A 14,370-nucleotide genomic window follows, 5' to 3' on the forward strand; every position below is an offset into this window, starting at 1 on the left:
CTGGAGGCCAGCGCTAAAGTCAAACTTAGGAGTGGCCAGTCAAGTTGTTCCTCCTGTTACCATCACACAATGAAGCTGTGTGTGATGTTTTTTTTTTTTTGTTCCCCTAGAGAGAAAGCTTTCATTAATATGGAGCTTCCCGTAGCTTGGTTTTGCTATACTGTACACTATATTTGATTCAAGAATAACTCAGCAACAGAAAGACTCTAAAAGTTATTTATCGCCCTGAAATTATTGATCCGAAATACGTTATTTAAAAATGGCCTTCTTTTGTACAGGTACGACAACATTTGCGTAAACTGAGGCTGATGTTGGTCAGCTGTGACCTGTGTCAAAATCAAGTCATATTGGTAACGTTCAAACTGTTTGAAGAGACAGTGGCAATGCAACACTTTAAACAGTCATGGGAAACGTCAGCATCACCATCACATTTGGAAAAGCTCCCGTATGGGGGAACCTCTCGCAAACAGTAAAAGAGACCAGGACTTATAATTGAGGATTTTTGTGAGCCAATGCGGAAGGGAGTTTGAAACGGTCATGAGAACTGTCTGTGTCTCATACTACATTTGCGTAAGTTCCCACAAAACCATGCATTTGTTGCACTTGTTGTAACAGTGAATGTAAAACAGTAAAAATAAGTTACAAAACTTAGACTCAGATGAGAGCGTGCCTTGACACAGGTGGGGCAAAATCTTACGCAAAACAAGTCATCACACATTATTTGATGGTAGATCGTTTTATCCCAAAACAAGTTCCCTGTTCTCTGAAACATGAAGGATTAATTATCCTTTTCTGAATGTCTCATAGGATATTCATACACGTTGAAAAGGTATGAAGTACATAATTTGATAAAGGCAATTTTTATGAGGATACTTCTGAGTCGGCATGTGTTCATGAAGAGTAAACAGTATGGAAGGGTGAAGGTACGGCAAAAGGTGAAATACCTTCCTTTTCTTGGTTCTCGGGAGGTTCCACAAGCTTGACAAACTCCACATTGATGTGAAACTCCACCGCAACAATGAGGGCCACCTTCAACAGCATCAGCTGCAGCTGCCTGATGCCTGATGGACACAGTACAGTCGCCTTCACTTCAAAGTGGGTGAGGAACACTGCCTACTTTGCTACTTACTGTATTATGTGTGTATACACTCTATACAGGCTGACTTTCAAGTTTTGTCAAATTTTTCTTCTGCCTCTCAGTGTTAGACCTTCTCACACAGACACGCGCACACTCACAGCTGCCAATGAGGCACTCTAACACAGCCATGCCTGTGATCTATCTGAAGAGACGATACATTAGGGACGATGCATTTTCAGGTTGAAGGCCTAGCAACGTCACATATTGATATTGTGCCAGATAACGACTGAGGTGAACAGGGACGTACTGGGTCCAAAATTCGGCCCGGGAATATTTTTAGACGCCTGGGGTTGGGGGTCGGGCGTCACGCACCGAAAATCATTTGTCGATGGGCGGTGGGGTTTGGTGTGGATGCTTGCTGGCACGCAACAACATGTAATTCAAGATTGTCAGTCGCTAACGACCAAAAGCTAATACATAGGGTTCGTGCGGTGGACATCACATAATGAAAGTTAATCTGCAATGGGAGGGGGGGGGGAGGGGGGTCTGCATACGGTTCGTCCGGTCTGGAAATAGACACCGGCCGGCCGTTCAGAATAATCAACACATTTTCTCGAAATTCTTGATGGCCACCATGCATCGCTGTGCCTCATTTTAGCCACTCCCCCAACCAAGTAAAACCGAGCCTGCCTATGTTAGTAGAAGTTGAATTTTTGATACAGCTCTTGTACTGGATCCCGTTAAATTGTGCAAGTGTGCCTTACAAAGTGGCATCAAGTTGTAATGCTTGTGTACATTTGTTATCCATCCATCCATATCTTTATCTGATTTGCCTGAGAGGTGCTCTTCGCAGGAAGGGAAAACAATGGAAAAATAATACTATGCCGAGGAATTGTTGTTTTAGCAATCACAGAATGGTGAGAAACCTCACTATTTCACAATCTCGCTTTCTAAATACTGTACAATCAGGAAAAATAACACTGACAAAGTACAGAGTGTGACCTTTTCTTGCGCTGCATTTTATCACATATAGTTACAGTGCACGTGTAAAGCATGCAGTTAAGACCCCGCATGACAAATATAACAATTATCTAAAAAAGCAATAATAATTGAACAAATTGCCTACTGTGTCTCGACTGTGAAAACAGCCATTAAAAAAACAAAACAAAGCCATTGTTGACTGAAAACCTCTGAATAGCACTGCATTTCATTATGTCATCTGAGTGGAGCAGTGTAACTGCAGAACATACCACAGCTGTAATAACTCCCAACCCCGACGATCAAATTATGAAGTGCTAAACTCACTGATGTGATCTATGGCCCCGGCGCAGAATTTGCCGTAAAACTTTTTGGCCCCGAGCCCCCGCAGATCCTGGATGGTGAAGGGCCAAAGGTGCAGCACGTTGTTCCTGGAGAAGGAGTCCCTCTTCTCGATCACCACCACTTTGGCTCCCATCAAGGCGAGCTCGATAGCTGTGCGCAGGCCGCACGGACCTCCTCCGATGATGAGGCACTAGGAGGACAAGTTGTGATTAAATAGGTCTCACATTACTCACACAGGAGTGCAAATTGTCTTGCTGGGATGACATTCTGTTTTTTTTCCTTTCCTAAAATACTGCTGAGTGTTAAAACACACGTGCAGAAAAATCATCACTGTGCTGCACCACTCAGGAAAACGACAAGATGATATCAGCATGAACAAAAAAACAGATGAAGAGGTTGCTAAGACGAACATCTGCCAAAATCTTGTATCAGCATGAGCCATGATTACAGCCGGATATTAGCGAACGTGTTGCTTTGCCCGAGTGTCGGCCACAAAGCGCATGAAGTCACCTCGCGTGAAGCGCCGAGCGTCTGTCTTTATCTAAGAACCGGGCCCAAACATGACATCAGCTTCTTGGATGATAGATGAAAAGAAGTGACGCAAGTGTGCTGTACTCGTTCTGGAAAGCTTTTTTCTTCTTCTTTCCCTCTAAACGTTTAAACACAACTGTATATGCTTCAACGCTATGTCATTCCCCCCCCCCCCTTTTGGCATATGGCAGGATGAAAAGAATGTTGATGGTTTTTCTAGCTACTGAAGGGATCCAGAGATTTAATATAGACTGAAATTTTGAAACAGCGGGTCATGGAGTTGATGAGAGCGTCTCTGGATATCACAACGCTAAAGAAGAATGCAGAATTAGATTATGAAATCCTGGAAGACTTTAACAATACCATCCGGTCTCCGCATTTTCATCGAGTTCTTTGCTACTTTACTATTGTAACATAGACTCACAATTTTAAAAAGACCTCAACGTAGGCATCATGGGGCCGAACTGAAATAGGGCCTGACCAGTGTGGATTTTTTTAAACCCTAATACATATGTAAATGTGTTCATGTGTAAAAAGAAAAGTAAACATTTGCCAATTTTAAGGGTGCTAATATTGGCCGATTACATCGGTCGGACCCTAGACAGAAACTACTCTATACTCTATAAAGAATCCAGAATCCGTACATAAAAATAGAAAATCTGGTGCTTTAATGTCAGAATTACATACATTTAATTAATGCCTTTTGACTGATGATGTTAATTAAATAACAATGATCGTGTTATCGTTCCTTATTTCACAAAATGACAGATGTTAAGTGTAAGTATATCTTAATTTGTTTGGACATTTTGTATTTGTGTGTGAATGCCACGAATAACCTTCACTTAATAACAAATCTTTCACTTGACAAACACTTCATACATTTAAAAAAATCCAACAAATTCAAAGGAACAGACCCGCTCTAAAAACTAATGAATTATTTTGAATCTAAATGAATTTAAAAATACAAACGTCAAATCTCAATAAAAAAAAAACTCATTCGAATGAAATCTCGAAAACCATCAAAAGCCTCCTTGCAGCTCAAATTTTGGCTGGCAACACAAAGCAAAGAAATGAAAGAAATTCATAAATTGTGCCACTAATAACTCAAGGTGCAACCGGATATTTATCTGGTATCTGGATATGGGTGAGTCTCCTGCTGACCGTGCTAAAATAACTAGGCGAGCCAATGGCGGAAACATTTGTTTTGCAGGCGATGACAAGGCTTTGGTCGCTGTTTTTCCATCTTGTTCCTAGGTGATGACGGTGTGTTTCACTTTGTGCTTATTTTTCAGGTGTTAAACAACATAGGTCACGCAATGTGCATAGAGGCCTGCTAACAGCTTGACAAGTTTGTCTAACAATCACCGTAAACGGGATTTGAGTGGAAAAGTTACAAAAACGTCACTTGTCACTGATACAGAGAAGCATTCTGTTTATTGAGTCCTGTTTCCGCTGACTGGTCTATTTTCCCCACATCAAAAGCTTTTTTTCCTGCTCATCTGCTGAGTCAGGACAACTGCACTTCCTGTCTGTCCCACTTGCAATCTCACCGTCACAGAGGAAACCTTGCCCATAAACTGTCATCTATAATGTCCACTGCTCCACTGGTGAACACGATTAGTCATAAACCCATGAAACAGTTCAAGATGGATCAACTCCATAATCGGCCCGATATACTGTAAATGTCAATGCCAGTTTAGTACAGTAGTTCTCGCCGAGTACTCCAGCTCACCAGCGACGCCCTGCCGTAAAATCCAGATGACATCATGTCTTTGACAGCAATGAATTAACATTGAGTGCTGAGTGATATCACATGTTTCGCTTTTAAAGTTGTCATAAAGTCACAGACAATTTTGGTGATGTGTACAAATACAGTAGACTTTTTTTTTTTAATTAAAAGGGGAACTCAGAGCAAATATATGTTCCCCCACTAGTCTAAACACAGTATTCTGATGAATATTGTGGTCATGAAATAAGAATTAAACAGATTCATCTATAGATTTATATGTATCTCAGGGGGCTGCCATGATGGCGTTATTATAACGCCTTGCCGACTGAAATTGATGTCAAGCAGCCCTCTGGTTCGCACCACAACCATGATGTGACTAAACCCAGAAAACAGGTGGGCTGTGACGTTCGCAATTCGAGCCCGAGGGGAGTTTCATGTCAATTTCAGTCTATGGCAGAAAGTGCGCAAAGGTTGCTGTCGGCTAATTCTTCATCTTCAACTCAACTATGTTTATAGGGTTCTTTAAAATATGTCACAGTTATTAAGACACCTTGAAATTGTAAAATCCTCCTTTAAAAGTTCATAATTGTAACACAAAATGGTCTTTTATTTTCTTTGTGCTCTTGGACACCCCTTTTATTATTTCTTTTAAGCTCCAGAACAAGTAAAATATATATATAGAATTTCATCATTGGCCAATAAAATGGTTTTTACTTTTTTTTAAATCCCCCCAAAAAAAGTCATACATCATAGATAGCTAAATAGGTAGATGGATACAGTAGCTAGATACTGTAACTAGCTAACTAGCTAATTATGAGATTACGTAGATAGATGGATAGATAGATCGATCGAACGTTTCTGCAACCTTGATGGAACTGCAGTTTCCAGTTGGGTCTCTGTTCTATAAAGCAACATACAGTAATTACATTTCAATTAGTCATGCATGGATTAGCATGAGGCCACATGTCTATTTCAGCTCAAAGTGAAAACACTCAACTTTTTCCAGATGTGGCCACATTTGCTGTACCATATTGAGCTTTTGCACGAAACACCTACACCATTTAGTGGGAATGAATGGATGGTATCCATCGCAGTTACTTGTAAAAAGCTACCATCGCAACTGTAGCAGATGCAACATAAAACTGTTGCTAATTGTACCTTGGTGCCCAAACAGGCTTCACGTTTGTTGTACTCCTTGTGGGACATTCTCTTGTCCAGCTTGCTCCATAGCGCTTTGGCCTTCCAGGAGGTGACCTTGGCCTTCAGGCTGTCATAGAAGGAGCCGTGGTCAGCAGGGTCGAGGTCCAGCTTTCCACACAGGACGTTGAAGGCCTGCAGCGTTCCCTTGCAGGTGGAAGCCTGGACGAAGTCCTCAAAGAGCTTCCCGCCATTGCTTTCCCTCTCGTCCTCCATCTCTCCCATCTCCGGACGCTTTGGTGCACCGAGGCTCGTGCTTCGTGCAAGCGCTCTGCCAGATGTGGCTACACCCGCTGGTTGGCCTGCGCCGTCATTCCCAGTCTGAAGAGGAAAAACATACAGTCTGATGTCATCCTGTGGCCAACAATCCAGACGCCTTCATTACATTGCTGCAGTGATGACCAAATTTGGATGAAAAAAAAAAAACATTCGCCCACCGTATTGCCCTAGGACAGTTTGTGCCCCATTTTTACTTTGATGACACGGGCATTGTGTTGGTCTTACTCGTGTGCTTTCTTTGGCCACTGGGGGCAGTATAATATGGACGACTGGCTCTATAAAATGCAGTAATATGGGGGATTCTTTGCAAAGTGTCAGTATTGCTGAGTTGTATGTCGAGCACTAGCCTATATGCCTCACAGGAGGAATAAAGTATATATTTATCTATTCATCCATCCATCCATCACAAAAACCTGGAATTTGAGAAGGGGAGTGTAGATTTTATATCCACTGTAAACCTTTAAGCCCATAAAACAAATATCTTTGAAAATAAATATCTTCTGTAACTTCACTAGTGACACTTATTTTGTTCGAGTATGAAACAACAACTGGCATAAAAGCATGTTCTTCAAACACACTTGTCTCATGTACAACCCTTGTGAAAAGTTTGAACTCATTTTTTTGGTGTTCTCAGCAGTCAACCATCAAGCGTTTTTAACGTGCTGCCAGTAAATCGGAGCCAGACCTGGGGAAAAAAAAAAAAGGAACTTCCAAAAGGTGGAGACCACAACTTCCATGAGGTGTAAATCCTTTGATATGCCAATGTACTGTTGGAGCCACATGGGCCGGCTGTGCGAGACACCGACACCCAAAGTAATCCCCCATTAGTGTCCCACCCCGCCCCGGGCCTCAGGTGGCGGTGCAATGAAACTGTTTATAGAGCGCTTTTAAGCCAGATACCAGCACGTGCATCCAGTAAACCTGAGCCGCCGCATTCAAAGACAAAGCCTGCTTCATATAAGTAGACCATTGTCCTACTGGACCCCCCCTACAGCCAAAGAAGACCTTTCACCTCTGAGAGCATACATTCAAACACAGCCAAAGCACATTCCTCCGCCACGTGCCTCAACCAGCTCTCATCTGCCCCATCAGCAGGAGAGCAATCCCAGATCACCGCCCCACTATCACTTACATTCTGTTCGAATGTGAAATGTGAATACAATTGTTTTTGTCTGACTTTTGCATCAGGCAAAGCTTTGCGGTCGTGTTAAATACGCAACATATACTTCTTTGTTTTCCGTTTAGTTTGACAGTAAACTTCAAGTGGAATTGGCAATAAAAAGCTTGACCCCAGTTTTAGGTGCCTTTAATTCATTGCATGCTACATTTCAGCAGCTCCTATATTTTGTTGTTCTACTTCTTCCTTTCATAACTTTGCTGCTGTGAATCGGGAATTTCTCCATTGCGAGACTAATAAAGGTTTTCTTATCTTATCTTATTTGTACTGTTAATACAATACAAGAAACACAATTAGTTCATCTGATTTGCTCCCAAATATTTATAATCATATCCTGCCATCTTGTTTACAGCTCTCAGAGTCCCCTTTTGTTGTTCATCTCATTCAACCACTGGCCTGTGGCATGACCACCGCTCAGACATACACAATATACATGAGTGATGCAGTTTCAAGCACAGTGGAAAAAGCGCATTTTAACATGGTGGTTGCGGTTGACATACCCATCATGGTGAAGTCAGAGGGTGATTAAAACAACACACTAATGAGCAACTGTGAACTCTTGACTACCAAATAATAATTGATTTATTTCTCAATATTATCAGAGCTCTTAAATCTCTCAGCTGTTGTGGAGCGTTCATAAAAAGTCGCATTGACAGCACTCAAAGAGTCTGCTTTTGGTATTCTGTCCAAGAAAAAAAGAAAAAGAAAAATGACAGAAAAAACGGGTTGAAATGAAACCATATGCACACAGCCTAATGAAACGCTACCACTTGAACGTCGCCACCGCCAAATCAAAGCTCTCGCTAACTCGAGATCATCTCGACTCAAGTAGCGTGGACGTGACCACCGCACGCTGACAGAATGGAAAAGTCACTTGTGGGCAGACGCGGCGAGGCTGCAGCACGGCTGTAAAAATAGGACTTAATGACAGACGAAGCGGAGGGAATACACAGCATACATCACAGTTGGAGCGTGAAATGGCTCGCGGCGTCACACAGTTTCCTACAAAGTAGATTTTAAACATCTCATTGGGTGACACCGTCACGTGTCTCACCTCAGTCAGCAAGAAAGCCAAATTGTTAGTTTTAGACAGTAAGACTCGAGATTTATTGTCTTAAGAAACACAAGCGTACTATTACGTTAATTGTTCAACTCCTAGTGGTTGTACAGACTTGTTGATTTGACTTTACGACTCCACAATGATGTTTCGAGTCGGCTTGAACAATTAATCAAATTCAAATCGATGTCACAATGTAGAAAGCAGTTTTCAAATTGCAAAGGCTGCAATTCTGAAGGAAAAAATTCAATTCTGCTACATTTTGGTTAGTCAGTACGTTTTTGATTTTTTTTAATATATAGGATATGAATCCTTCCAGTATCTGAAAACGCTTATCTCACGAGAGCCGCTAGCGTGCTAGAGTCTATTCCAGCGGTTTTTGGGGAGTAGATTGGGTACACCCTGAATTGGTTGCCAGCCAATTGCAAGGCACATATAGCTAGGACGAGGTATGATTGCTTGCTGCAACAAAAAAGTGTGCTTAATAAAATTAGTGCTTTCATTGATTTAAATTGACCCAGTTTTGCGACCCAGAACAGGAGTATTGAAAAAGCAAGACTCAAGCAGGAAGTTGAACACTTATCTGGCCCACATCATCAAAGTAGAAGGAGAGCAGTGACAACCCTTTCAGAAATCTGTGTAGCCCCAGTAAAGCCCCTCCAGCATTTTATTTAATATTCTGAAATATATTCATAATTCTTTTTCTCAGCTCTACTATGTATCAGTCAAGCCCCCTTTTAGCCCCGGAGAGAAAAAAAAATCATGGAGCCGTGCCTGAAGGAGAGGGGGAATTTTTCCACCGCATACAAAGAAGTCCGAGACTATGTGCATCCATCCATTCGTTTTGTAATCTATATCACTGATCCTTGCTAGAAATACTGCAAATTCCCACCATGCAGAAATCATTTGGCAAAGCTGTGCGACTGTTACCTGGCTGTGTCAGCAGCAATCATATCGAAACTTTTCTTTTTTTTTTAAACTTCATCTGGAAATACCATCATCACAACAGAGCAGGCAAATACTTCACCTTGCCCACATTGATGTATGTTTTGCGTAAATTTGGTGCATGATAATAAAGATTATAGCGAAGTATTCCCTCTTCCTGCGAGTTTTTTTAAATTATAGCACTGTACCCCCCCCCCAAAAAATTATAGATAGATAGATAGATAGATAGATATCAATGAAGTTATCTGCGACCAGTGGACGTCGACCCAACCTTAATCACATTCGTGTCGACTTAAAGAACCTGAACCTGTGCAACCTATAACACCTACCCTACAAGTCATTGTTATTCCTTCACTGTATGAAATTACACAAGCAATCATAATTGTTCTGCAACCTAGTGGGAACTAATACAAGCATTGGACTTCAAAGCCTGCCTTGACACTTGTTTTAAGACATGACTTAAAACAATACTTTTTGTGAATTGGAAACCCATAATTGGTGTGCTTTTATTGAGCAGGGCAACTTTAACCAACATCTCCAATCAAGTCACATTGATGGGACTCTAGATGGCTCACTCCGGGGTTTGCATACTTTTTCAATCTTGCACTGGCAATGCTTACATGGTGTGACCAAAGGAAAACACACAAGAAAATATACATTTGTTTGTGAGTTAATACTCAAAGCAGACCGTTTATAACGATTGTTTTGACCTGGAGGAAGGTCTATTTCTGTAAAAAATCCAGGTCATTCCAAAGGGTCCACATACATTTTATTGGGTCTGTACACTGACTGGCCACAACATTAGTCCCTCAGTCTATAAAGCAAATCATTCATGAAGCAATATAATGTAATGGAAAATACCTACTAGACGGGTTTCGGTACGTCATTGTACAGTTCAGTCTTTATATTCTGGTACTAGATATCCTTACCGAGGGAATTGAGACAATTCCAATTCAGATTGTTGGTCATTTACATGACAACCACAATCCAAGTACATTATGAGCATAAAAGACATGTCATGTCAAGTCAAGTCAAGTCAACAGTATTTATAGAGCACTTTCAAACAGCCATCGCTGCATACAAAGTGCTGTACATGGAGCAATTTAACATGCACAATAAACAGTAAGACAAATCGGTAATAAAGGCGGTAGAAAGCACCAAACAGTAAAACCAAGAACAAATCTAAGTCATGCTGAGTCGAATGCCAAAGAATACAAGTGAGTTTTGAGGAGGGTTTTGAAGATGGGCAGCGAGGAGGCTTGCCGAATGTTTAGTGGGAGGTCATTCCAGAGAGAGGGACCAGCAACAGAAAAGGCTCGATCCCCTCTGAGCCTCAGTTTAGTTCTTGGTACTTCTAATAAAGTCTGGTCCACAGACCTGAGGCGCCGGGCAGGTGTGTAGGGGCGGATGAGCTCAGAGAGGTAAGGTGGCGCGAGATTATTCAGAGATTTGAAAACAAATAAGAGGATCTTGAAAATAACTCTAAAATGAATGGGGAGCCAGTGAAGGGATGCCAGAGTAGGAGTTATGTGCTCCCTCTTACGAGTACCAGTCAAGAGGCGAGCGGCGGCATTCTGGACCAGCTGAAGGCGCTTAATGGAGGACTGGCTGACTCCAAAGTAAAGGGCATTGCAGTAATCGAGCCGGGATGTGACAAAGGCATGAATTACCATCTCAAAGTGTTCATGTGAGAGGAGAGGTTTTATTTTGGCCAGCTGTCTAAGGTGAAAGAAGCTGGATTTAACAACGGCACCAATTTGCCGATCGAGTTTGAAATCACTGTCCAGTTTAAGGCCCAAGTTTGAGACTGTTGACTTAAGATAAGGAGACAGGGGGCCCAAGTCTACAGGATGGAATGTACAAGGGCCACTGGGACCAAACAATATCACCTCTGTCTTCTTTTCATTGAATCTCAAGAAATTTTGTGCCATCCAGGTTTTGATTTCTTCCAGACAGGATAGGAGTGGCCTTAATGAGAAGGCGTCTTTCTTGCTCAGTGGGACATAGATCTGGCAGTCATCTGCATAGCAGTGGAAGGGAATACCATGTTTCCTTAAGATGGAACCCAATGGGAGCAGATACAGCGAGAACAGCAGAGGCCCCAGAATTGAGCCCTGTGGAACACCACATGACAGGGGAGCAGTGCGTGACTCAGAGCAGCCAAGGCTGACACAGAAGGTTCTGTCAGCTAAATAGGACCTAAACCACTCAAGAGCACTGCCGCCAATGCCCACCAAGTGCTGCAAACGAGACAGCAGAATACTGTGATCCACTGTATCAAATGCTGCAGTTAAGTCCAATAAAACTAGACACACGTGGTCTCCAGAGTCATTTGCCAGGAGGATGTCATTAGAAACGCGTAACAGGGCTGACTCCGTGCTATGCATCGTCTTGAAACCTGACTGGAAGACCTGTGTGAAACAGCATCATGTGCCCCCCCCCCCCAAAAGAACGATGGAAGGGACAAACATTGTTTTGCTTGACGAGGTCATCAACTAACTGACTTCACCCTATTTATAGCATTTCAACATGGGCAAATCCTCCAAGGCAGCTCGCTAGCTGTCTAGCAAGCTAGCTCGTAACCCATCCTTGCATGTGCCAGCTGTTATCAAATACAAATCTGCCAATTTAATAACACAGCAGCTAAAACAAATATTTGTGTGGATATACTGTGCCCTTCTTATAAGGCTTACTGGACAACAAAAGGCCCGCTCCCCAACAGGAAATAAGACGTTACGTAAACCTTATGCTTCTTTTCCCTTGCAGATAACTTTTGGCTGCATTCAAACACTCTGAAGGACATTTAAATGGGAATGCAGAGCCTACAGAGTAACATAAAGTACACCGTCCAAATTAAATAGTGGACACAATAGATGAGAATAGTAGTGTTAGGGAAGAGGTCATCAGAGTTGACCCAACAGTTACACCCTAAATGAAGACAATCAACAGAAACTTGGACTCCAAGAAACCAGAGGAGACGACAGAGACGCGATCATCAAGTGAGCAAGCAGTGACGCAATCACCATGAGAATACAATAGGAAGCTGACGGCACAAAGGAAAACATCGGGAGTGCTGGGAAACGCATACACGCACACACACGCAGCCAGCCAGCCAGCACACGTAATTACAGACTGGGCCTTAGAAAACCAGGAAGGAACCATCCCTTTGGCCTGATAAGCAAACACGGTGCCAACGAGCTCCGTCCATCAACATGAAGGTCACAGAAGGTACCAGTGTTATTTTATCTCAGCTCTGTTATCAGGAGAGTGTCTCGACAACTCCAGGGGATGTCTCATGAATACAGTATGTTTTATTTTTAATAAATGAAGGGAACACACAGAAGCACGAATCAATAGACACAGAGACGCTCTCGGTTTACAACAGTCCTGAAATACGTGACGAAAGGCACGCAATGAACTATTGTGGTGCCTTGTCTTTTAATTTGTTCCGTAACCATTTTCATAGTGTAACCCAAAAAAAAAACAAATTCAAATGAATGGAAATGCAATTACTGTAATTGGTTCAAGCCCCCGGCCCGGTAGTCCAGTGGTTAGCACGTCGACTTCACAGTGCAGAGGTACCGGGTTCAATTCCAGCTCTGGCCTCCCTGTGTGGAGTTTGCATGTTCTCCCCGGGCCTGCGTGGGTTTTCTCCGGGTACTCCGGTTTCCTCCCACATTCCAAAAAAAACATGCATGGCAGTCTGGTTGGACGCTCTAAATTGTCCCTAGGTGTGAATGTGAGCGTGGATGGTTGTTCGTCTCTGTGTGCCCTGCGATTGGCTGGCAACCGATTCAGGGTGTCCCCCGCCTACTGCCCGAAGACAGCTGGGATAGGCTCCAGCACCCCCCGCGACCCTAGTGAGGATCAGGCGGTTCGGAAAATGGATGGATGGATGGGTTCAAGCCCCCCCCCCAAAAAATACCACTAAAAAACAGCAGTCAACAGCATTGTATTTTATACAAACATACAGTAATAACTTCACTAAATAGAATGTAACAAGTAAAGCATCATGCTTTAATGTCCAGTCACACTGTGTTGCTTATTTTGGGTATAATTCCACCTATGGTATTTTGCATTTTGTGCTAGCATTAAGTGGAAAGGCAAATTATGTGGTTTGGTTATATCCACGATGTGTAATTCTCTCATTTTAATCTTTGGACGGTAAACTTTAACTGGAAGTGGCAATAAATCCAGGATCTTGTGAGAAAGCACTTGGCCTCTTTTTTTTGAAGAATTGTTCGCTACTGCCAACCTGCTGCTTGTTGTGAAGTTCGCTATCACCATCTATCCAAAGTCCATGAGTAACTGACACCTGCCCTCAAGATTTTCTGCTGTTATTTCCTGTAGATGGCAGGAGATCGAGACAAAACACTACTCTTCAGTTAGACATGGCTCAGGCCTGACTAAATGAAGCTCTCCCCACCCTCACTTCAACATAGTTCCCGGGCACCAGGATGCCATAAGATGATGCCAAGGACCAAACAGTTACAGGATAATGAAAGTAAATGCTAGGTCTGTTGGGAATCTTTTATGTGAACTTCCATAGCAGTAAAGGGGGGCAACGGTGCAACCGTTTGCCAAGAATAGACGACTTTATCAGTCAACAATGATTTGAGGCCGGCTCAGAATAGACAAGTGTTATTGGGTTGCAACACATGGCCTATAAAAGCAATCTACAAGACAGCATGTAAACAAGATACAAACATTGGACAAAGTTCAACTTGTTGGCAGGCAATCAACAGCAAGTCTATTTTCTCAAAATAAATCCTTAATGTGTCAGTTCATGGCAATCATATTTTATTACACATCTCAAGTATATCATTTTATTTACAACAATAATCATAATAATAATGTCATATTTTTTTCTGGACTATAGATAGAATCCCATGGAGGATTGAAAGTTCTTCTTTTGTAAAGGACTACTTTATTTGTCCGATACTGTATTGTGACGAGAACTTTTTTTGTTTGTTTTGTAGGCCTTTCATTTCACTGTTCCATCAATCGGTCACAACGTCTTTTTTTGTGAAAGTAACTCAAAACTATTGCATTAC

The 14,370-nt window shown here is 42.3% G+C and overlaps 1 protein-coding gene across 4 annotated transcripts in view; it reads right to left on the reverse strand.

Moving 5' to 3' along the window:
• The window catches only part of mical2a (microtubule associated monooxygenase, calponin and LIM domain containing 2a), a 38,534-nt gene that overhangs the window by 21,111 nt on the left and 3,053 nt on the right, over positions 1-14,370 (reverse strand). For all 4 annotated transcript variants that reach the window (XM_086106909.1, XM_086106908.1, XM_086106907.1 and 1 more), the window contains exons 2-4: positions 5,820-6,179; positions 2,384-2,591; positions 945-1,061 (exon numbers count right to left, since the gene is read on the reverse strand). In XM_086106909.1, the coding sequence (XP_085963035.1) occupies positions 945-1,061; positions 2,384-2,591; positions 5,820-6,083 (589 nt within the window). In that variant the 5' untranslated portion in view covers positions 6,084-6,179. The remainder of the gene's footprint in view (positions 1-944; positions 1,062-2,383; positions 2,592-5,819; positions 6,180-14,370) is intronic.

This window comes from Hippocampus guttulatus, chromosome 3 (genome assembly GCF_054856545.1).
Source record: "Hippocampus guttulatus isolate MCC_2025c chromosome 3, RoL_Hgut_1.0, whole genome shotgun sequence".
NCBI lineage: Eukaryota > Metazoa > Chordata > Actinopteri > Syngnathiformes > Syngnathidae > Hippocampus > Hippocampus guttulatus.